The 25,697-nt window shown below is 47.4% G+C and overlaps 1 protein-coding gene across 1 annotated transcript in view; it reads left to right on the top strand.

Moving 5' to 3' along the window:
* The window catches only part of LOC139056351 (centrosomal protein of 104 kDa), a 54,394-nt gene that overhangs the window by 12,333 nt on the left and 16,364 nt on the right, over positions 1-25,697 (top strand). The window contains exons 4-11 of the mRNA XM_070534520.1: positions 8,019-8,157; positions 9,263-9,331; positions 10,689-10,717; positions 15,057-15,166; positions 19,962-20,017; positions 21,134-21,289; positions 24,043-24,073; positions 24,808-25,030. Of these exons, the coding sequence (XP_070390621.1) occupies positions 8,019-8,157; positions 9,263-9,331; positions 10,689-10,717; positions 15,057-15,166; positions 19,962-20,017; positions 21,134-21,289; positions 24,043-24,073; positions 24,808-25,030 (813 nt within the window). The remainder of the gene's footprint in view (positions 1-8,018; positions 8,158-9,262; positions 9,332-10,688; positions 10,718-15,056; positions 15,167-19,961; positions 20,018-21,133; positions 21,290-24,042; positions 24,074-24,807; positions 25,031-25,697) is intronic.

The raw sequence follows: 25,697 nt of genomic DNA, 5'->3' as shown, positions 1-25,697 counted from the left end.
TGGGTCGCGTCGGCGTCTCTCTGCGCTTGCGCTGGGATATCGGGCACTCGTTCGTGTCTGTTCCTTTTCTTGTTATTTTGTTACACGTGGCATGGCTTTTGTCTTTCGCCTCGGCACTCCCCACCCCCGCCCCCTTGTCCCCCCACAGGGGTGGCTGACCTTTGCCTGAAAAAAACAAAAAGGCACTCGACAAGTAAGTTGGCACTTTTTAGACTATAACGCTTACTACAAGATTCGATGAAACTGTTTACGAAAGAATAAATGGAAAGCTGTTGCCACCAAATTAATTAGTCTGCGCAAAGTGCTGATTAAATGGGTCCGCCCATTTCTTGCCAAATGGCTGAGAATAATAACAAAGAAAATGTCGTCTTGACGCCAGTTGATAATCTTGCTTTGCCAAAGTTACCTGATGCACAGACTAATTAATTTTCTTTGTGCTTGTCGTTTCGTGCGTTATAGTAAACATGATGAGTCGCGAGCCTTATTGGAACATAGCCTATCTTCCCGGTGCCTTCAACCATCAAATGAAAGCTGCATACTTATCGAGTACACAAACGTAAAAAAAAATGACATATGGCTCTGCACTGAAAAAAATTAACGTGCAACGGCGTCTGTTCGTAACTATGATAACTACATACGAGTAACCCGCTAATCCTATTCTACTTCCGCTTTTGTTGCCTAATAGATCCGGCATGATATACTCCATCGCCATTTTTTGAGGAATAATTATGGGCAGGGGTTAGCGTAACGAGAAAATTATTTTAAGTAGGTCTGCGCTGTTCGTGTATTGTTTCATCTTATCACTTTATCTACACCCACGGACGCCCACACATGCATGCCTGGTCGCCAGTTCAGTCAGACATTTCCACATTTCCGATGGAGATAGCACCTTAACTGTGTTTTTCGGAAGTTTTGCCTTGAGGCATAATACGGGTGAGCCACCTCGCTTACTTTCTATTCTGTTCTGCAACACGTCGGTTGCAGTGTAGAGCTGAGCTAGAGAGGACATGGGCACTTTAAATGTAGCTTATTGTTTCATAAATGCGTTTGAAAGCACCTGACTGAAGCATTTGCAGATGAGGGCGCAACGACAAACAAAATTGTTGCATCAACTTTTTCTGAAAAATGACCTCACTGGTGTCAGCGGAAAAAAAAAAGATTTGACCACATGTTGGCGAAGTAATCAGTGTGTTTTCAAAGCGACGACGCTGACAATATGATTTATTTTGTTACTCTAATTATTTAACTTATACCTTACCGATATCATGTGCATTAATTGCAAAGCAAAATGTATTATCGATGTGGATGACACCAGTATATATTTTTTCGGGAACAGGAGTCGAGGAGTTTTTTTTTTTTTTTTTAATGCGAGGATAAATGCCTCAGGGCATACAAGGGTATGGGATGGGGGTGAACAAGGATGATTAAATGAATGAAAATAGATTTGCTGACCTAATGAAGTCCAAGAGGGATCGATAATGCGGTCCCTGCGTCCAAGCAGTGTAATGGCTTAGATTATGCGGCGAGAGTCCCGCTGCTGCGAGGTGCCGGAGCCTCGTTGGTTTCAGAGCAGGGCAAACCCACAGCAGGTGGTGGATGTCGGCTTCAACGTTTGCCGACTTGCATAGTGGGCACTCAGGACGAGGATATAGCGGGCGAAAGTGCGGCCACTTCCTAGTCACGGCAGGAGTGAGGGCAACCCCGACCCGGATCCTCCGAAGCGCAACCTCCTCTGCACGGGTAAGACCGCGGGGAAGGTTTACCGCACACGGAGGTATGAGAGCACGTGTGCGGCGCCGGAGGTGCTCCTTTCTTGTTAAAAGGAGGGTGGCATCATCTAGGTGAAAGAGTTGAGGCGGTGACGATGGAGAGGTCGTTAGACGGGTCGCAGAATCCGCACGGCTTTGGAAGCTTAGAAGATCGCGTGGGATCCACTCGACAGATATTGACTGCGGGATGCGTGCCGCCGGAAGATGGATCTGTTGGCATATGTCAGGGCTGCGACTGACGCGTCGCAGAAGCCGCGTCGCCTGGAGAGCATCAGTGCGGATGACGATGCGGGCCGTGGGGACCAAGGGAAAGGCGGCCACAGAGCACAACGCTTCTCGGACAGCAAGGAGCTCAGCACAAAAGGAGGAAGGAGGTTCTTGGACTTGAAACCGGGTCGTCTTATTAAGGGCAGGTGCGCATGGGCAATAAATTGCAGTGGTTGTTTCACAGCCCTTAATGCTTGCATCAACGTAAAGGACGATGGAGCCAAGCGGCAGGTGGGCATCTTGATCTACAATTCGGTCACGAAGCGATGCCGCCGCGTGAGTTGATGTCGGGCGATGTATATCAGTTGGCTTGTTGTCACTCAGCTGTACAAAACTCCAGGGAGGAAGAACTGGCGATGGTGGTGGTAGAAGCGAGTTCGAGAAAGCGTAAGCCCTGAGAGCACTCGTTGCGTGTGAAAGGCTGGCCTTAAGCCTGCGAGCATCACGCCGCTGCTGCACCAGCTCATCTAGTGTGTTGAGCTGCGCATTTTCTTGGAGAGCCACGATCGGGGTGATTCGGGGAAGGCAAGTGATGACCCTCATTGCCTCGCGATTAACAGCCTCAAGGCGATCCCATTGTGCCCTCGTCAAATGCTGGAATTGGGCTTGATAAATAAGGCGTGGTTGCACTACCGCCTTTACCAATTGTCGCGCAACATACGAGCTGGCGCCGCCCATTTTAGGAGCAATGCGCCTAATCAGACCCAACGTTTGAATTGCCTGCTTTTTAGCGCTGGAGAGCCAAGCAGTTCCGGTTCCCGACTCGTGTACCGTCAGACCCAGAATTTTTATAGTGGAACATTGTTGAAGAGGGGTTCCGGATAGATGAAGACGAATGGGTGTTGCAGAGAGTTTACGCCGGCCCCAGCGATTGGCGACTGACATGTAAGCAGATTTGCTGACGGAAAGCCTAAGGCCGACCGAAGAAGCGTAAGTCGCCGTGATATCTAAAGCTGATTGAAGGGCAGCGGTTTGAGTCAGCAGGTCGTGATGAGTGCTCCATACCGTGATGTCATCAGCGTACAACAAGAACTTTATGTCGGGTACATCGTGTAAGCGCCATGCAAGCGGGATGAAAGCAATATTGAATAATGTGGGTGATAATACAGATCCCTGGGGTACGCCACGAAGAGGGACAAATGAGCCGACGGCGTCACCACTGAGGCGAATTGCAAAATGTCGGTCTTCAAGGAAAGATTTGACAAAATTCCGTACTCTGGGGGGAAAATGCAGCATGTCAATTGAAGCCAAGATGGCAGCATGACTGATGTTATCATACGCCTTTTCGACGTCCATAGCGAGGACAGTACGGACACTGTGGCTACGAGTTGACGATAAAACCGAGGATGCCAAGACAGCCAGCCCATCTTCAGTACCTATGGATGGACGGAAGCCAATTTGAGCAGGGTGGTAGAAACCGTGGTGCTCTAGCCACCACGACATTCGTGTGGCAAGCATTTTCTCAGCAAGCTTGCACAACGTGGACGTTAGGGAAATGGGTCGGAAGTTGCCAAGGTCAGTCGGCGGCTTGCTTGGTTTCGGAATCGGGATCACAATAGCTGACTTCCAGCCTGGAGGGACAACGCCATCTAGCCATACCTTGTTAATGGTGTCGAGGAGTTGAGGCAGCACAGCGGAGCTCAGGTTCTTGTAGGCCTCATAAGTAATAGAGTCTGGACCTGGTGCTGTCTTGCGACTGGTACCATCGATCGCTGCAAGCAACTCAGGCATGGTGAAAGAGCTTGCAATCCCCTCGGAGTCTGCCGTAGATGGTAACCTGTCGATATGTGTCGGAAGGCCTGCCAAGGAAGCACCATTGGCTGGTTGAGGCAACACGTCGTACTGCGGGAAGAACCTCCGGGCTGCTTCTCTGGCGAAATCATCCGGCGACAAGCCAGCAGCGAAGCAGGCTGTGGCTGCCGCGTCTGGACGGCTACCACCGTGTTCCATGGCGCGGAAGGTTCGCCAGAGAGAAGCATTCGATGTCTTGGATGAAAACCGTTCACACCACGTATGCCAGTGCCTCCGCGAGAGGTCGCGTTCATACCTGCGGGCTTTAGCAGTAAGGAAATTCAGTCTTGTACGTGCTTGTGCAGAAGTGGGGTCTCGGGATGCTGCCAGCTCAGCTTGTCTGCGAGCAGCCCACAAGTTGAGCAGGCCGATATCCGGTGCCGGTCGATTGACGTCTACCCAGCTGATGGTTGTGGCTTCATTGAGCACGCTTTGTATGCGGTCAACAAGTAGTGATGACGAGTCCACAGAGGTGTCTTGGAGAACGGCGCGAAATTTGTCCCAATTGACCACAGAACACTTGCGGCGCAATCGGCGGGCCTGCGACGGATGAAGGCCGATGATGATAGGGTGGTGGTCACTACCCCAGCAGTCGGGCTCCAGGTGCCAAGTAGGAGTGCCGGGACCCGACCACCACGTAAGATCCGGTGCGTATGCTGTACGTCGAGCTTGAGGCACAGCTCGCGTTGCTGAATCGGGATGGTTCAGTAATACAAACAACGCATCCGCGAAGGCGTCCCGCACACGCCTACCTCGAGGGCTAGAAGTAGGGTACCCCCAATCTGGGTGAGGGGCGTTGAAATCACCACCAACTAAAATAGGACACGCTGGGTATTGGCGACGGACATTCACTAACCAGCCCAGATTAATTCTTGAAGCAGAGCCACCGGCTGGTCTTATGTAGTATGACACTACCACAACAGTTGTTTTGGGTAACTTCACAGCTACTGCCACTACCTCCTGATATGAGTTACACCAGTTTTCAAGAGAAAGGCAGACCTGAGGATAGCGCGTATCAACATACACTGCCGCCTTTCCTGGAGGGGCAGCTGTGTGCACGCGACGGTCACTCATCGAAGGAGACACGTATCCACTGAAGCCCGGAATGGCAGGCAAGGCGTTGGTCTCCTGTAGTAACAGGGCCCACACCTGGAGCTTGTTCATACGTAGACGGGATTTAAGCTCCCCCACTTTCGTGGAGAGCCCTCTACAGTTCCACTGAAGCACGCCACAAACACCTGTGCCCGCCATTTTGATTACGAGTCCAGGCGTTGCAAAATCACAGATGTCAGGTTGGATAACTGGCTGACCATGAACCGCAAAAGGGATGTTGTAGAGTTATCCGGCAACGGAGCTGGAGATCTGGTAGACACTGCGACCGATACAGCAGGGCGTGACAGAGACGATGATGCAGCGGAATCGATGCTTGTATTCGTGTGAGAATCCACTGAACGTCGCCGACGCGCAAGTAGCTCACGGTGCTGTCGGAGCTTGGATACCTCCGCTAAAAGGCGGGCAATTTGATTGTCAACTGCTGCCATATCATCACGCGGATGTTCCGGCCCGCTCTGCTTCTGTATAACCAGCTGGCGACGGCGGTCTCTGCGAACTTTGTCACTGTAAGTCTGTTGGGAATTGGGTGCAGGCGGTTCGGGCTCGGAAAGCTCTGGCCAGTCGTCGTCATCCCACTGGAGCGCCGCAAACCTGTTTGATGTCGGCACTGGTTGTGTTGCAGCATGCTGAGGCCATTGCTTAGGGATCCCGCGACGAACCTTCTGAGTGGCCTTTTGCTTTGTGGGACAAGTCGGAGAAGTGATCTCGTGGTCGTCGGTCTTGCAGAGTCCACAGCGATAGGACACTGCGCCAGCTAATACAGCTTCATCTGGCGCTGTAAATGGACAGGATCGGCGCATGTGGCCCGGTCGGAAACAGTTGTAACAATAGACGACACTGGGTTTATATGGCCGAGGTCGTAGAATGCAGCCATAGTAGTACAGGCGGGCTGGAGGAGTTGGTGGGCCCTGCAAGGTGACGATGCAAGAGCGCCCCTTTCCCATGTAACGCGCCTGAATGACACGGTGAGTAGGACAGTAGAGCTCACGCTGGAGAGCAGTCTGGTCCTCGCCAACGTCAACGTTGTAAACGACACAGCGCTGTAGATCCGAGCCCTCTACCAGGTACACCTGGACCGGCACGGTGACCTCGCTCGTTATCGAGAGACGTTGAAGCGTTTGCAAACGCTCGACAGCAGCCAATGTCGGGAGCCACACAGCGATGGTATTTGATTTCTTCCGGGCCGCGAAGCCGCGGAAGCCTGTGGTGCCAAGACAAGCGTCTAGGTTCGCCTGAATAATCCTGTTCGGAATCTCCGTGAGGCTTGTTGGGGCCAGAGCCTTAATGGTTGCTTTATAGCAAGCCGAGCCCGGTGTCGACACAACTGGGTGGTCAGTCGTTAGACAGGAACGCTTGCCTTGGGAGCCGCTGTTGGCCGAACACGAATCTGGTGCAGATTGCTCCGAAGGACGCTTCTGAGAACCACGGGGTGCCGACGCCACAGATGGTAGCGCAGAAGACAAGTCCATAGGGGTACTCGGTTCGTCATGCACAACAACTGGAGCCCCATTCCCGATCGGTGTCTGGGAAGCCATCGCGGGGCTCCGCCCTGTGGGCAGATCACTCACGGTCTGATGTGCATTTTGGGAAGGCGATGGGTGGGCTGTAGCCGAAGGACTTGGAGCAGGAACCAGGAGCTGGGATCCAGGCTCAGGTGTCAATTGTGCGGCCGGTAACGCCGTCGTGACGAGCGCCGCCGGTGAATCTACCGCCGCCAGCGCGTCACCGGAGGCACTAGGCCTTGTCCCGGTGTACAATTCAGCTGCAGGGCCGATGGAGTGACATTCGCTGAATGTCAGAAAACCAGACTGCGCATGAGCGTCCGGGGCGTCCTCAGATGTCTTGGGGTCCAATCTCTTGATGTATGGAACGTATTTACGCGGAAGGCGAGATTTTTCACAGGAGCGGTGAGCAGCCACCTTAGCAGGGAGACTTCGTCGTCGTCGTTCCGCCAGTCGAGGAGTTAGTATCACTGCGTAGTGATACAATGCAGTCACTACAGCCATAGTCGGACTCAGATTGCAGGATCTTGCAATCTTGATTGCAGAAAAACTAAAGTAATAATATTCGGGCTAAAAGAACAAGTTAGTTCCACCACACAAAACAATCGTTCTTAATTGTCGTAATAGTGAAATTGCTGACACCTTTAAGTGTCTTGGAGTTATATTTTAGGCTAATATGTCCTGGTAGACCCATATAAACGACTTAGTAACAAAACGTGCACAGAAGATCGTGTCAAATATCAGCTAACTTCAAGAACAAAACTAACTTTTATATAGCTGACTGTTATATTCCTATCTAAATTATTAGCAACTGATTGGGGCGCAGGAACATATTCTAATTGCAACGAATTCACTTGATTCAAGAAAGAAATATATATTGGTCACATTTATAATGCAGCATATGGGTCATCAAGTGCCGATATTTTTCGATAGTCCCAGATAATTAACATACATAACTTATATAAATATCGGCAAAGTGTAAAATTTTAACTATAGACGAAAAAAAAACATACATAACCTGGCAGGTCTAGCATCCTTACGGCAAAATGCCCCACAAGACATGGTGAGCCTTCGGTTTTACGCACACCTCGTGTGAATTCCAGCGAACAGTATGTGTGCTTTACATTTCTTCCATTTCACAACAGCTATGATACTAACAAACTCGGCATTTTTGCTTGTAAGGGTTTCGAGCCACGTGAAATGTACACTTTATCTTCATTACTACATGTTAACAATGTTACCTGAAGATAAAAATTTATATTTTACCTGTTACTTTTGTTTGTTGGCGCTATGTCTTGTGGCTTGTGTGCGCTTTGCGATGATTGTGTGCGTTGCGTCACGCGGCTGCCAAAATGCATATAATGAGACGCCGTCGACTCGTGAAGCTGCATAAGTGCAGTTTATATCGGCGGTCTAACCATGATTCTTTTAGTTTACATGGTGACAAATAAATTCACTTCATTTAATTTCATTATTATTCTGTCATTTTTTTCTCTTCCCTGTTGAGACACCGCACCTTTTCATCCAGCTTCTCCCCCTCCCTTTCATTTCTTTTGTTTCTTTCATGTTGTTACAGGGAAGTCTCCTTGGCGGACAATTTGCACTCGGAGTACAAGTCACGTGAGCTGAAGTCCGTGCTTGTGGATGCCATTGGAGACTTTGTCAAGTTTCTTATCCACGCGAACCACGTGAATAAGTACAACGTCTACAACCAGGTACGTATGCGCAGAAGCTGACAATGGGATAATGCTTACTCTTTTGCTAAACAACAGGTCGCAGGTTTGAATCCCGGCCAAGGTGGCCGCATTTTGTTCCGATGGTGCTATTGTGTGTCGTATATCCATGTATCGAGAATTCGGGGCATGTCGGCTAACCCCAGATTGATTAACACTAATTCAGAAACTTCCTCGGTCCATGCAACATAATCTGTGATTGCCTAGGTGCGTGGTGATATTCACTCGTTATTGCAAACAGGCGTGTTTACGCGGAAATTAGAGAATTCCTTTAAAGTAAGAACGTGTGGAGAAGAGATTAAGTGTCGTAAAGTGAATCCGAAGACATCATCTTATGAAGAGCGTTGCAGCCGAAGCGGCCACCTTCCAGCAAAAAGCGTGCAGCCCGCAATTCCACAGCAACGTACAAAACAAGCCGTACAAATCCCCTCGACAGTTGTTTTCCCCCCACAAGTTTTCCGATGACAGATCAACACAGAGATGAACGTTAAAAACCGCCGCGTCTATATTTAGCACTCGAGGCGCATTCGTGGTGCGCCGAGTAAAGCCACCGTCGTGCTGTCCCGAGTAAAGTCCAAACGCTAGGAGAACGAGTGGACCGCGCTCTGTGTGTTCGCTGCCACGTGATCCGCCGCGGGTGCAAGGGAGAGCTTGCGAGGACGAGGCGAGAATAGGTAGCGAGAATAGGTAGCTTGATGTGCGCAGTCTTTCTGCCAACCAAATGCAGGAGGTAGCGTTCTGAAGACCACCCTTCCCCACGGCCGGTCTAGAGGAGGGGAGGGAGCACGCGTCTCCTTTTCTAGCCCGGCTTTGGCTGCGCGACGTGTGTTCGATGTCGTCTGCTGCGTTTGGCGGGATGAATGGCGATCATGCAAAGGCGGGCCTACAAGTTTGGTGCGCGTGTACCTAAATCTAAGTACCACGGGTGTCCTCGCATTTCGCCCCCATCAAAATGCGGCCACCGTGGCCGGGATTCGATCCCGCGACCTCGTGCTTAGCAGCCCAACTCCATAGCCACTAAGCAACCACGGCCTCTTCAACGTGCGATATTATAGCCTGGTTATTACTGCACATTTCTTTTTTCCAGGTCGGAATCGTTGCGTTAAATGTCATCGGGGACGACGTGCAAGGGCTAGACGGTTCTGAAGAAGACGAAGTGAGTGAGACTTTTTTTTGTAACGCAGACTTGTTAGATTCATAAGATGACACTTCTGTCGCTAGTATCTGATCAGAGGTCAGCACACAGGGAGATGCCCTGGATGGAAGTGTTGCCATTCATCTTTCGCGATACTGGTGGCAAACTTTCTTTTTTTTTTCGCCCTGAAGCGAAAGCTACAGTGTAGGAGCTTTCGAGCACATATTAATGCATTACTTCGTCAAGTAGCTCGGTAGAGCTAGCGCTTTCGGTTTTCTGACTCAGAGAAGCTCTCACATGCGACAATTTCGCTTTACCGAAAACGCGATAGAGAAAGACGAACAAATAGGTCAAATATAGGTTTACGTGATGTTTTATTTAAACATAAGCCTTGTAATAAATTAGATGTTCATGTTAGCTCTTCCATAGCTGTAATCCGAATGAGGCTTGGGAGATATATTTAAAAGCGCGCTGTCACTTGCACGTGTCTTGCCTCCGTAGACTTCTCTTCGGTGCCAGAGAAAATGGACCGCGAGTGTAGGCGTTTTGTGTGTGGTGCAGCGTGTAGCGATAGCAGGGTGTGTTGGCCACGCGTTGACCGATCACGACTGATTGCTCTTTTCCGTTAAAACAGTGACTTGCTTTTCCCTAAATCCATCGGTGCAGGATGCGAGAAACGACGAGCCATACGAGTGACGTATAAGCTTCTTCGGAACGTTCCCTAAGCTGAAAAACTTCGTACTGCTTCAAATTTACGTACTGTGATGTTTGTTTGACTTCTTTGGACCTATACGGTGCTCTAATTGCTTGGAGAGACGTGCGATTGCTGTTTTGACGACTTGGCATACTGTGCTCTTTCTTGAATTGCCATCGAGATCGGGAAACGCATTTGTTTCGCCTTTGTTGGGAGTCCTGCTGAGAGCACCGACATCTCACTCAGTATTCGTGTAAATACTAACGAGAGAGGCCGCTCTCAGTGCTTTTTCTTGGTGTCATATTGATGCATTGATGGAGGAAATGTGCACAATAACTTTCGTTTTTAACCATAGTGCTACAGGATGAAGCTTAGGACTCAACCAAAGATTGCAGCTCGAGGTTTTATATCTACAGAAGATATCAGCTAAAGCAAAATGAAGACGAAAACAGCATTTCTCTTGTCTGTGGGTTTATAACCCTATATTTGTCTTCATTTCGTGCTCATTATTCTTTTGTATGGTTGCCAGACAGTACTGTTTACTACGAGTATTTCTCTTCGCGAACTTCTTGTTGAGTAAAGTAAGCTGTTTTCAGCTGGTGAGTGCCAAAGTGCTGTTTTATGCAGCGAAAGTGATAATTTTTTCGCACTCTCACTGTTACATGCTGCACTCGTCTGAAAAAGAAAACCACGTGGCAAACCATCATCAAGAGGTGAGTGGGAAACACTTTGAGCAACAGGAAGTGTAACGCGCCAGGCATACATGCGCCTGTCCCGTCTTCTTCCTTGTGGTTGTCTACAAAGCGCATCTAATCTTTCCAAATATAATGAACCAACTTGCCCAACAACGCATCCTGCTATACATGCGATGACTGCATCCGGTGCGTGCCATAACGCTTTACTTAAGCTCGTAGCTATCACTCAGTGTAATGACGTCCATCTGCAGCCGAGATCGCAGGCTCAGTGCCCGACCGAGGTCACTGAATTTTTTATGAGGCAAATACAAAAAAGCTAGCACATCCAGGTATATGCGTAGGTGAAGGGACGATAGGCAGGACATCATCCTTCGTAATAGCCACACATCACGTTGCTCTTATTGCGCAAGATGGTGACAAATAATCTCATTAACTGGTTGCACCCACCCGCACGAGCAATTCCTATCTTTCCCCACGCTTGTAGCATTGCGAAATTTTCTATCACCTCATCTGAGACTCTCTTGTGCAACCAGCACCCCGTCACGTTGTTCCTGCGTCACTGGTTGTCCAGTGCTGCAGGAGCTGCGGCTTTTCAGTGCTCCTGTGTCGCAGAAGTTTCGATCGTTTGACGGACATGTGACCGGGTGTACCGTCAGGTTGCTAGCCATATGTGCAGCGCACAAAACGCTAGCCATCTAATTGACAGCGCCGTCGCGCGCTAGGAGAGGCCCGTTGACCTCTGGACTCGTGACGTTTTTCTTCGTCGCTGTGCTTGTCTAGCATCAGCACAGGCATGTGGAAACTCTGCAAAACACTCGGCGCTCGCAGTACGGTTGAAGCTGACGGAGCTGTGCTTGCCCTCTCTGTCGATGGCCTCCTATTGCCTTATCTGATGAGTTCTCTGTTAACGAGCAGGCGCGACCGGAATAATCGTACCACGCCCAGTGGTAACAGAAACCACGTACGTCGGCGTTCGGCCCGGTGTGACGTGAGTTCACGCTTGACAGGTCATTCGCTTTTCGAGGATGATTAAAAAAAGTGTGCGCACGGAAATATTGTTTTTAAATCGATAATGCTGTAGCTTCCTTTTAGTATATGGCTGCGTGGCCTTGGCAGGGTTGAAATATAGAGGCAGCTGGCTGGTTTTCACGTGTTCAGCATACGATTCACAGCTATGTATCTTTTCGGTACATTCAATCAAATCCACGATCTAATTGCGTCATTACAAGGACTTTAGAAGGGCAGTCTCATTTTTTCCTTCTATTTTGTTTTTTTGTAGGGTAGCTGATTATGGCTCGGACAGCTTCATACGTGTTCGGCGCAGAGTTTAGTTTCTTTTGCGTAACGCGCCGAGAACCCGTTCCCTAAGCATTCGGCGTTCGTATACATAGAAGTGACCGCCGCTGGATATTTCCACATGCTTGTAGCATTTGCGCAGTTTCGACGTTGCTTACATTTGTAGCAGTTGATTGCGGATCTGCTTTTAACCTCTCGCATTTTTGTTACAAATTCGCCGAAGCGATTGTTATTAGGCAACTAACGCCATATCTATGGCGACAGACAGGACGAGCAACAAAGTGAACACATAATATTATAAGCTCAGCGAAGCCTGCCGTGGCGACAGAAACGCTGCCTGAAAGCTCGAAACACGCGTGTATCTTTAATTTGTTTCTATATTTGGTCGTTATTTGTGAGCCTATCTTGTACCGGACAGTTTTCTGTTTGGTCAGCTAAGCTTAGATTCGTCATAAGCCATACTTGTTTTCTTTCCTTTCTCCGCAGGCAAGATTTTGCTACGTTGATAAGCGTGCAGTATAATAAAGCTCAGAGACTGTCGGCATGCTTCCTAAGCTCCACGCAACGTTGGACTGATTATGCTGGCTACAGATGGGTTCGGCCTCGCGATCGAGGCCGGTAACTGTGGCCTCTGAGCATCTATTTTCTTATTACTGACTCATGTCACCACATTTTTGGCAAACCAATGTCTCTTGTGAACGCAAAGAGTGACTCTGCCTTGCGGGCTGTTGCGCATTTTTCTGGAAACACAAGGCGCTCCAAGCGTGCACGCGGATAGACTTGTATTTATATGTATGTATATCGTGCATATTAGACAATCTGACGGCTCGTCAGATTGCCGCAGAAAAAAAAAATCGATTAAAGGTACTTTTTTTCACCTATGCAAGGACACAGAAGGATAATCAAACATGCTCACATTCGAAAGCCAAGATGACCGAACGAACAGACAAGTAATACTAGAGGCAGACAGTCCCATCTATCACGCACCGATAAATTTGTTGCTCATTCTCTCCTGATGCACGATGAATGTGGAATACGTTACGGAATGCTGTTGTTGACGAATATGACGTTCATGTTGCTTAACTCACTTTACACATGCCTTTGTGCATTGTATAACTTAGTGAGCGTTCGCAAATAAAGCGTGGGTACATAAATAGGTGAATTAATTCTAAACATTGTTACGGGTTACTATCCGAGCATGGAACGCGCCGCACCGAACACGTTTCCACGCGATTAACTGTGAGGAAAGCTCTCACAAAGAAATGACAGCAACGCCAACTGAACTTTTGTAACGACTCTTTAGCGTTCGCAAACTGTAAAAAGTAGGATCCTGTCGGGCAGGGTTATCATAAGGGGTGTGCGAGAGCGTGATTTTTGAGACCGAATCGAATACCAATCGAATAGTGCCAGAAGTGAATCGAATCGAATATCGAATACTTTCCGAATAATGAACAGCCTTTATTACAATTACTATAGAACGATGTTCACATCCTAGTTTTCTTAAAGTTGGCAAGTTTCTGTCATTACGTAGTACGTTATGAAGCGGTGTTCATTAAAGGTAAAAATGGAGCATTAGAAACAAACAAGTAGTTCCTTTGCATGCACAGGGCTCTTCAGAGAGTGGGAATGGTCGCTGTGCATTCTGTACTGTATGTCTACCTAAGTGACGTAGGCTGCTCCACTACGTAAGTTCTCATGTGTTATGTCTATGCTATCTATGCCCGCGGGGTGATAATTTACCATAGTTTTGCTCCAGTTTTATGTTCATTTAGACGCAGTTGAAATATTAGAAAAGTATTCGAAAAGTATTCGCATTTACGAATAGTGAATATTCGATTCGAAGACTGAATCGAATAGGATGTAGTATTCGATTCGTTATTCGAAAGTTTCGAGTATTCGCACACCCCTCGTTGAGACGCGGGATGTTTCGCCTAATAAATCGCGGTCGAATTCTCAAGGCTTTCTTGTTCCTAAGTGAGCTTTCCCACTGGTTGGCGGCCTTCGCTTATAATATGTCCGCCACAACTGTGCTGGAAATGTTATTGGAGATATTAATAGCAATCCCCGGCTATACCAACAAGTATGCACCCGTCTGCAGCCAACCTCCTCCTTCTTCTCTTGCTCAGTATTAGTTGGAAACCGCTCTTATGAACAGTTCTAGGATTTATTTGTTATTTATTTTGAAAACATATACACATTTGACAGGAAAGGGAAAGCGAGGAGCAGGCTGGCAACTGCCACCGGAAGGGGCACAACGCCTGCCTAACCTTCAGAATTCAGTGGACAGAAATATTGAAATGGAAGATAGGAAGGAGGGGAGGAAAGAGGAAAAAAAGAGCAAGATGACAAATGTCACATAACAAAAAGAATATCTAATAAACACGGGCCCCGTTCTCAGTTACTCCCTGTCTTCTTGATAAACTATCCATTGCGGATATAGGGATAAATTTAAGGACTCCGACATAAGCTTTGAGGGATATTTTTCTGCGTTCGTCCACTTGTGTGTTCAGGGGACCGGAAACCATTTGCACACGTTTCACCTACTGTGACAGGTGGCGGCAGGGTGTACTCTTCTTCGGCAACCTGAGCAGCGCGCCCTCCCCCCTCTCTCTTTCCCCCACGTTAGCAAGAAGCAGCGTTGCATGGGTAATGGCTTCTCCCAAGCGCGGTTTCCCAGATTCGGGTCCGTATACGCAAATGTTTTCGTTCGTAACTGCTGTTTGCTCTCGGCCGGTCGGCTTCGCTATATTATGATGTGCGACATCACGTTATTGACTGAAAACTGCTCTTAAGAACAGATTTATGGTAAGAACGTTTTGGGAATATGGACCGTGTATGCTAGATCGATTTATATTTATACGTGTTGCACTAGGCACTGGCAACTGAATGACGCACACAGGGAGTGGAACCGAGAGCGCGTATGTCGATGTGTTCGTGCATTTCCTTCCCCTCCGTTCTATCTCTCTCTCTCTCTTTCTGCCTTCCCTTCGCACACACAGACGCGCGATGTCAGTTGTAACGGTGTCCGTTGTATGACCGGTGACATGAGACGGCAACGCAGGAACGAGGAGATCTCGCCCATGGACGACCTAGCCTTCGACATGTACGTGGATACCGAGGTGGCGCAGATACTGCGAAAGCTCGAGGCCAAGAAGAGGGACGCCATTGCCGGTGAGCACTGCGCCGGTTGGCGCCGCTCCTGTCGCGCGCTCGGCGGGAAGCCACCGGTTAAAGTAGACGCTAAAGAGGAACACCAAATCAGTTTAGACCGAGCAAGCATTCTCGCAAAACTATTTTCTTTAATTTCACGGTGAGCAGTGAAAACAAAGGCTAAAGTATAACGTACAGGATGCCGCGCCGAAAGCTTAGCCTAAAGAAAATACGCCAGTTGCAGGCCACCGATTTCAAAGTAATTTTATTTTTTCGTATTTGAGCCATTGTGGACGACTAAAATTTCTCGAGACATGCTAAGGACAGTCTTTTGCCTCGTTTAGAATTTAATTTAGCCTTTTCTCTACCGACAAATAATAATAAAGAAACTATCTAGGTGATGTCAAAATGTATGACCTCACGATAAGCTGTTGAGGGAGCTGCAAGACGGCACCGCTATCCATCTTTCGTTCTTGCGTAACTTTTTGGCCTATCAAGACCAGAAAGCGTAATGTTTGGCAAGAGTGACGTTTTGCATTGCGGAAGGGTAATTTAATACTGAAGCTCAAATTGTATTTCATCTTTAGTGCCCCTTTAGAGTTCGTTTCTTCGAGGTTCAATGACGGATGTCGAAGCTCCACAATTCAACTCTTGGGTGCCAGGGCCTCGAGCCTGGTAGTTCTGGGCACGTATTTATATAAAAAAAATCTCTTAAGCTGGAATCATTCGTAAGAGCAAATGCTAGCCAATCCTGATGCTGTATGTACATCTTATTAGCGAAGTCCGCCGGCCAATGGTAGACCACGCTTACTAATTAAAAGCTTTGTGCATTCGGATCCTTATGTCTCAATTAGTGTATACGGACTTAATGACCAAATGCCTACTCCTAAGGTCAGGAGCTGCGGGATGCCGTGCACGTCTTCATTCCATCTCTCTCTCCTTCTCTCTTCCCGCTCTCCCTTCCCCCAGCGTAGGATAGCCAACTGGGGTTTTGACAGGTTATCATGTCTGCCTTCCTTATATCCCTCTTTCTCTCTCTCTCTCACGTCCGCCAGTGTAGCCATGGGCACTAAAAATTGCAGGGCTTGTTTTAGGGGATTATTACTACAAGGTACATATTTACAGAAAGTCCTACGCTAAAAAAATTGTTCGTCAGATAAAATTTTGGTTAATATCGATGCTTGCTGTATTGGCGAAGGTGGCGACCAATGGTAAAGGACACCTACGAACGAAGAGCTTTGTGGTTTCCACCTCAGGCGCTTAACTGCAAACGAAAGTGCGTGGGTGAAGAGAAAGCATTCATGCATGTAGCTTAACTGTTTGAATATCGCACGCTTCATTTAGTTGTTTTTTTAAATATTTTTTTAAAATTTTGGTTCGCAGAATACACTGCGACCAAAGGAAAGTTGGGCTAAAGGCAAATAGTTGTGGGTTTGGCTCTTATCGGCGGCAAAGTTGTCTTTCCTTCCACTTTCAATTCTCTTTTCCTTTATTAATGATATGAAAGTTATCCCAAATTTCACTATACACAATTCCATTTTCCAAGCCTTCAAATGTCTTGAAGGTGCCACAGCGCGTTTTTTGGGCACGGCGTATCAATTGATTATCCGCCTTCAAGAAACCCTTGCGTAGATTACAATATTTGGTCCGTGAAGCTTTGGACACGACACGGAGAATGAACTAGACTTTTGCAGTAATATGAAGAGAGATATCACCAGTGATCATGCATCTCCGGTCTACTTTTCTTGAACCTCAGGCGCTGCACGATCTGGTGACGCTCTGTAGTGACTGGATGGAGTGCTGAATCGCATGCTATGGTTACTGCGGGAGCATATTTGTGTAGTTACTCTAGCGGAGGTCTGTTGACAGCACCCCCTGCTGGGCATCACGTGACCACTCGGGCGTCGCATAAAACTGTCTGGAACCAGGTGTGCATTATGTTTTGGAAGTGCCATGCCGTTGCCAACAGTGACACGCGCCATTTTCTTTTGACTCGCCTATGCTTCGTACGCCACGAGAGGCTCCGAGGCAAATCACCCGTGACGAGGGAATGACCCACCAACGGGATTTTTATGCTAATCGCGGAACACTAATTTCCGGGAAGAAAAGAAAAAGCTGGAACGAAGTCACAGAGAAAACAAGAAAGAAGTAGAAAAAGCGAGGTATTTTTTTTTTTTGTGCAACCTCCGGAACCATTACGGCACCTTCACCTGCTGTGGGATGGTTTCCACGGCGCGCGTGTTTCATTTTTCTTTTCAGCTCGTTGACACTCATTCCTACGACTACACCACAGGGTAACATAAAATGTTGCTATCATACCTGTACTATATCACCAAAAAAGTGAGCGTTAAAAGCCAGCACAAAACAAAAGCTGACGGCTTCGTCCCTTGCGACGCTGGCTCACATAAACAATATTATGATGGGTCTTCTTGCTTTTTTTTTTTGTCATCTCGTTCTGTTTCGTACGGAGCGTTCGCTGACTGCTTCCGAGAATGACTCCAGGAATTATAATGGCCGCGCGTTGTTCGCGGGGAGTCAATGAAGGGTGCGGCCCCTCGATTTCGGTTAAAGTGAAAAGCGGGAAGCGGCGTGCTCTGTGAGCGACTCCATCGACCTTGCCGCACACATGCGCTCGAGCGTCGAACGCGGACACAACGGGTCGCCTACAGCACGTTCCGGGAAGCGCAAAGCGTCCTCATAAACAGGAGTGATAAAGCGAACTGTCCTCCCCATCCGCTTCCTATCATGACGTCGTCGGAGCTTATGGCGTGACGACGTGTCCAGCATGCAAAGCGGCGGTCCACTCGCCCCCTTTTTTCTCTTCTTGTTTTCCTTGCCTTTGCTTCTTTGCGTTCGCTCGAGTTCTCCAGCGCCTGCACAGTTGCACCACAGCCCGACGACTCACGTGGTGACTACTCAGACCGAACAGTAACGTGTGGTCCAACCACAGAGTTCCCTACAATGGATCCAACGAACAATTCCTACTCGGAAGGTTAAGAGCAGACTAGATTGGGAAATGAAGTAGAGTTCTTTCCCTGATAAGTCTGTCGTCAGCTTGACGCTCGGTACAATTTTTATTTTGCTGGTTTCATTGTTTTTTGTTCGTAAGTGCTTCTTTACCATTGGCTAGATTCATTCGCTAACGATATGTCCAGCATCAGGTTATGGCTGAAATTTTCTCTTACGAACAGTGCTAGCGTAAAAGGTTTTTGTGAGTATGGGTCCAGGGGCGGAATTCACAAAGCTTTTCATTCGTAAGTGATCTTCTCCATTGGTCGACAACTTTCGTTAATAAATATGTCCAGCGTCAGGATTGGCTAGAATTTGCTCTTACGAACAATCCAAGCGCAAGAGCTTTTTTATGAATACGGGACCAGGTTTCTTTTCGGGTTTTACCGTAGGGTATCCTACAAAAATTATTAGAGCAAGTCTGGCACTGCTGTCCTTCAGCTACGGCGGAAAGGATCTGTAGTACATGTGTCTTCGTGCCTGTGGCTTCAGACGGTCTTGCGACCTAATTTATTACGCTTTACATTTCTGCGTATTCCTGAAACACCAATGCGCACAATTCTCAAAGCTTTTCACTTGTAAGTGATCTTTGCCCTTGGCCAAACATCTTCGCTAACAATATGGTCAGCGTCAAGATTGACCGAAAATTGCTCTTGTGAGCCATTCTAGCAAAGGAGCTCTCTGTGAATAATGGACCATTACTTTCTGCAAAACGCATGAACGCAGCAAGTTTTTGTACAAATGCATAATACTGGCGAATTTTTGCAATTATGACGCAATACTTTAATGAAAATGGTCATCTTGCAGAGACACGCCGTCGTTTGAAGCCAGAAGGACAATGCTTAGGCAAATTACTGCGCTGGTCATCATTCCAATGCATGACTGAACAGCTGCACTTGCAGCTCCGCTAGAGACTGTAGTGCCCGAGTTCCCTCTAGTGATTGTCGTAGCAAACATTAGGGAGGTTACAATGGCCGGACCACGGAGGGAACACCTTGAAGGTATGATGTGCTGACCATCAGACCAGGTACTAAGATTCCGGGCCCGAATTCACAAAGTTTTTCGTTCCTAAATGCTATTTTCTATTGGCTGGCTGCTTTCGTTAGTAATAGGTTCGGCATCACGTTGGCTGAACACATCTCTCTCAAACAATTCTAGTGTAAGAGCTTTTGGTGAATACGGGCCCTGGTGACGAATGAAGTGAATACGGGCCTGTGATCTGTATTCACTGAAAATTGTTTTGCAATAACTGTTAGTAACGACAAATGCCAGTCAACTGCCACGTTGGGGATCTTATTATTGAAGGTGGCTGGCCAATGGCAAACAGCACGAACGAAAAGTTTTATGTATTCGTCCCCAGGGCCCGTATTCACAAAAATATCTTACTGTAGTATTGTTTGTAAGTGAAAATTACAGCCAATTCTGACGCAGTATTAAATTTCAAGCGAAGGCAGCCAGCTAATGACAAATAGCATTTACGAACGAAAAGCGTAGTGCATCTGGAGCTAGGTTCTCTGGGGACTTTTGCGACTAGCGTTATTAAAAAGCGTCTTTGACGACCACCAGCTTAGTGACAAGTGAAGTGTCAAGCGTTGCCGTCATACATATGCCAAATGTCGCTTATCTGTGCGGTAACAGTCATATCCAGTTAACACGAAACTGGCGTGTTTCCACACAATGGTAGCAGTCGAAATGAATGCGTCTTGCTTAATCCGGTTATCATTAAGCGGTTTTCTTAAAATATGGTACTTCTTTATGTACACACACCACTGATCTCGTCTGTCTCCTTTACTATACTCCTTCGCAGAAGAAAGGTTCGTGTTTGCCAAGAAACTGAAGAACGCAGTCGTGGAGCTTCAAAAGGTGAGAAATGGCTTTAGAGACTAGCATACCGTAAGGCTTCCTTTCACGCAGTTCTCTTCCTTTCTTGTCGTTCACCGTACATGGCTTGCTGTTTGTGGAGGTAACGTAGGCGTTGTAGTATTCGGACCACTGATGAAGCACAAAAAGGAACAGCATTGGAAAAAAGTGATTGCGTTATCCCAGCCTAGTCTTTGCTACTATCGCAGCTACAAGCCGGCCTTCGATAGCTGGAGAGAACTGTGTTTATTAAAATGTTCGCCAAATAAGGGCATGCTGTTTTGAAAAAAAAGAAAAAAAACGGAGAAGCTTGATGCTGATGTTGCCTGAAATAAATGACAGGAAATCGCGCACTTTGTTACCAATTCTTTGGTTTGTTTGACGAAAGCCTTTATGGCATTGCTGCCGCCTCGGCGCACGCCCGTCATTGCTTTATTTTTTTCGCATCCCGTTTGGTGGCATCATATTTAGGATGGTAGGAGCAAACCTTATCTGAACACTTTACACTCCATTAACTTTAAATACAATGGGCACGTTTACTCCCTATAGTATACCGCTCATACCTTTTTCTTTGATGTAATGCGCAGGTCTAAAATATCGTTGCTTTGTTTACCGTATACTGTAAAATCATCAACAACAGAAGTAAACATGAAAGGTTACGTGTTTAGTTTTTGAACCTTACCACTTGCGCGTAACTGCCACTGAATTGTGGCAAAAATAAAGCTTACCTGTGCCTGCAAGCAGCAACACCTCTTCTTCACCCCCCCCCCCCCCCCCCCTTACAAGTACGCATGCGCGAACGCACAAACAGTAACAACTAAAAGGCTTAAGTCTATGAAAGTCGTCTGATTATTTTCATCGGACGAGCATACGCCATTATTAGACCTTGCTTATGTGCTTATGTGGGGACTGCCTTATGTGGGTACTCTGCCTATTGAACGGCCGGCACCTAATTATATACCAGTGTCAACTTTAAAGAAAGCCATAATTTGTTCATGCAAAATACTATGCCTGTAAGACGCTTCTGTCCATTGCTACTTTGTAACGTAGCATGCTAAAGCGTAAACGCCTGCCGCTGTAGAATTTCCTGCTGCGTTAAGAAAGCCTCCCTCGCGCCAGGTGGGCGAGAAGCTGGGCAAGATGGTGATCGAGAAGCAGATGGCCGTCGAGATGGAGGACTTTGACCGGGCGCGCCAGAAGAAGCAGCACATCGAGGAGTACCGCCTGAACGCCTACGAGCACCTGCGGCTTCCCGAGCTCATGGAGATGGAAGGGGTGAGCGATGGCTCGCATTGGGCGCCGCTTTCCGGGCCGTGTGGCTCGCGCCAGTGTCGCGGCGCCCGCATCAGAATGTGGCCCCTTTGTGCCTCCGCCTCGCCTGTCGCGCGCTGGCAAAAGGGGAAGTGTATAGCTTACATGAAAGTTCGAAGAGTTGAAGCTCGAGGTGTTACAGCTCGCATCCTGCGGGTGCGCCCGAATGTAAGGCCGCATTACAGGTACATGACCAGGGAAAACAGCCCTTAGCCTCAGTACCAACGTGTTTTGCAATGCAAATTACGGGGAGCCACGGTATACGAGTAGTATCGTGTGTCCCAGCAAACGTTAGCCAAGCTGTTCAACGAAAAAAAAACGATTTAAAGAACGCGGTGCAAAATAGAATTATAAGACCTACAGTGTTCGGTCGTCATGAGGTTTCAATCGTATCTTGCACCATGTTATACATACATACATATATATATATATATATATATATATATATATATATATATATATATATATATATATATATATATATATATATATATATATATACTTTAGTTCTACAGCTTGTCCAACGTTAGCTGGGACACTCTTCATCATCAGCCTCGTTACGCCCACTGCAGGGCAAAGGCCTCTCCCATATTTCTCCAACAACCCCGGTCATGTACTAATTGTGGCCATGCCATCCCTGCAAATCATCCGCCCACCTAACTTTCTGCCGTCCCCTGCTACGCTTGCCTTCCCTTGGAATCCAGTCCGTAACCCTTAATGACCATCGGTTATCTTCCCTCCTCATTACATGTCGTGCCCATGCCCATTTCTTTTTCTTGATTTCAACTAAGATGTCATTAACTCGCGTTTGTTCCCTCACCCAATCTGCTCTTTTCTTATCCCTTAACGTTACACCTATCATTCTTCTTTCCATAGCTCGTTGCGTCGTCCTCAATTTAAGTAGAACCCTTTTCGTAAGCCTCCAGGTTTCTGCCCCGTACGTGAGTACTGGTAAGACACAGCTGTTATAAACTTTTCTCTTGAGGGATAATGGCAATCTGCTGTTCATGATCTGAGAATGCCTGCCAAATGCACCCCAGCCCATTCTTATTCTTCTGATTATTTCAGTCTCCATGATCTAGATCCGCAGTCACTACCTGCCCTAAGTAGATGTATTCCCTTACCACTTCCAGTGCCTCACTACCTATCGTAAACTGCTGTTCTCTTCCGAGACTGTTAAACATTACTTTAGTTTTCTGCAGATTAATTTTTAGACCCACTCTTCTGCTTTGCCTCTCCAGGTCAGTGAGCATGGATTGCAGTTGGTCCCCTGAGTTACTAAGCAAGGCAATATCATCAGCGAATCGCAAGTTGCTAAGGTATTCTCCATTAACTCTTATCCCCATTTCTTCCCAATCCAGGTCTCTGAGTACCTCCTGTAAACACGCTGTGAATAGCATTGGAGAGATCGTATCTCCCTGCCTGACGCCTTTCTTTATTGGGATTTTGTTGCTTTCTTTATGGAGGACTACGGTGGCTGTGGAGCCGCTATAGATATCGTTCAGTATTTTTACATACGTCTCATCTACACCCTGATTCCGTAATGCCTCCATGACTGCTGAGGTTTCGACAGAATCAAATGCTTTCTCGTAATCAATGAAAGCTATATATAAGGGTTGATTATATTCCGCACATTTCGCTATCACCTGATTGATAGTGTGAATATGATCTATTGTTGAGTAGCCTTTACGGAATCCTGCCTGGTCCTTTGCTTGACAGAAGTCTAAGGTGTTCCTGATTCTATTTGCGATTACCTTAGTAAATAGTTTGTAGGCAACGGACAGTAAGCTGATCGGTCTATAATTTTTCAAGTCTTTGGCATCCCCTTTCTTATGGATTAGGATTATGTTAGCGTTTTTTCCAAGATTTCGGTACGCTCGACGTTATGAGGCATTGCGTATACAGGGTGGCCAGTTTCTCTAGAACAATCTGCCCACCATCCTTCAAGAAATCTGCTGTTACCTGATCCTCCCCAGCGGCCTTCCCCCTTTGCATATCTCCCAAGGCTTTCTTTACTTCTTCTGGCGTTACCTGTGGGATTTCGAATTCCTCTAGACTATTTTCGCTTCCATTATCGTCGTGGGTGCCACTGGTACTGTATAAATCTCTATAGAACTCCTCAGCCACTTGAACTATCTCATCCATATTAGTAATGATATTGCCGGCTTTGTCTCTGAGCGCATACATCTGATTCTTGCCAATTCCTAGTTTCTTCTTCCCTGTTTTTAGGCTTTCTCCATTCCTGAGAGCATGTTCAATTCTATCCATATTATACTTCCTTATGTCAGCTGTCTTACGCTTGTTGATTAACTTCGAAAGTTCTGCCACTCTTAATATATCGTATAATGCTGGCGAAGCTGTGTGAGGTAAATCTGGTTAACGGGCTGGCGTTTAGCTAGCCTGAGCCAGATAGCGACAACTTAGATTGCGCAGTGTTCGCCCAAAGTATAAGTGCCACTATGGAAGCAAGAGTGTCCGAAGCTCCTGAAGCACTGTCGACGTTCCAGACCTGCGATGAGGGAGGTCCGGTTTCTTTCGTATTTTCAACAACGTCTGAATGTGGGGCATGAAATATGTTATGAAGCGAATTCGAGCGAATAGGAAAGAAAAAAAAAAGAAAAGAAAAAGACGGTCCGAAATTCCGACGGTCTACGTATGTTCAGATTTTCATGCGCACATTTAGGCTTTCTTTACATGCATTGCTTTCTCTTTTTCAGTACAACCCCGAACGGGACTCGGCGCTTCCAGGTACGTTTACGCAAGGCCCGACAACGCCTCCATATCCTCGCTAAATAGAGGTCATTTAATGTGCGGTGCTGTCCCGTGTGTCTCTGACTGACCTGGCGATTCTTTGCTTGACGTAACGTTCTGATAGCCTTTCCCATTTTACGAGTGTATCAGTTCCCGTTTTCGCAACATTGTGTATCCTGGAAAGACCTAAACTATTCACACTGGGCACGCACTAACACATATATGCTTCATCCCTTCAACTAAGTTGTTTCCACAAGAGGTTTACGTAACCAGCTTGTCTGCCTAGACGCGAAAAATTACGTATGTAGGGCTACTTTCGCCGCCATCTCACACAACTCGTAGTAAACCACGATCTTGTGGAATGATAAGTTCTGCTTGTCAAAGCAACTACAAACCTTGACATATGAGGCAGTTTTTGTGGTGTTATCACGTGCTGGTCTATCCGAAGTCGCACATAAATGAGATATTATGTGGGTCGATCTGTATGTATCCATTCAGTGGTTCGTAAGCTTCTGGGAAAAAACAAGAAAGAAAACTTCTTCGAAATTCATTATATTGTGCACTTCATTTTCGTCAAGCTACATTAAATATCTACTTGTCGCATCTCCACGACTGCCAATGACAACGTCGTCTCACGTAAACATACAAATAGCATTGAATTTTGTCACATCACAACTTTATTTGAGACAATCGAACTGGCTTGCCGTCAAACTCAAGTGGCCGTGTCGCAGGGCCTGTGCCCCCTCCCGAGAAAGTGGGCAAAGGCCTGCACGTGAGCATGGACCCGCAGCTGGAAGGGTCAGGGCCGGGCCGCAACGCGGGGCCCACCGAACAGCGCGTGGTGTCTCAGCAGCAGCAGCAACAGCAACAGTCGGCGCCCCGGCCGACCGCCACCAAGGCTCCCAAGAACTCGTACCTCGCCCTCGAGAACAGGCTTGTGGCTGGAGCGCGCAAGTACGTACACGGCCGCTGGCCCATGCTATACTACGCCACCTGTACGAGGCATTCGCGCGGTAATAGGCCGACCGATGAGAAGGCACTGCCAGCTGTCGTCACTAAGTTTTGCTATACGATGCCATGCGAAAGCGATAAGTCAAAGTATGTGCAAGTTGAAGGAATATTGAATAGAGCTCTTCATGCACAGGCACTGCACCAACTTAATACTGCGTGAACTTCGCGAATGTGTGTTGCGTCAATAGACCCTTTTCATAAATCGCAAGCGCACATCTCTGCACTGCATATTTGTCCAACTTATGGCCTGCACTGGTCATCGTACAAGTGAAGGTGGAAGTACTAGCTGCACATGCTGGGGCTTGCCTCATGCTCGTGTTTCCATCACGAGAGTAACGTCTACATTTTCCGTGTTACAATGCAAGCAAACTGTGCTTGTACGCGCTGTTTGCAAAAATGACTATGCCGCCATTAGTTGGATAAACTGCCTCGAAGGAAAGCTGGGCAGAGAATTTATACTTAACGGACAGAGAACTTATAGTTAGCCATAGGCGAGGAGGAGCCATCCGCCTTGCGTCGGCCGTCCTGTGTTGAAGGGCTTCCTGGAATTATGCAGTCTTATTTCATTTTAATAATTGAATAGGGTGGCTTCGTATTTGCTGATGTAAGA

The sequence above is a fragment of the Dermacentor albipictus genome, chromosome 2, assembly GCF_038994185.2.
Source record: "Dermacentor albipictus isolate Rhodes 1998 colony chromosome 2, USDA_Dalb.pri_finalv2, whole genome shotgun sequence".
NCBI lineage: Eukaryota > Metazoa > Arthropoda > Arachnida > Ixodida > Ixodidae > Dermacentor > Dermacentor albipictus.
The sequence above is the reverse complement of the archived record's forward strand: the minus strand, read 5'-3'. Positions and strand labels throughout refer to the sequence as shown.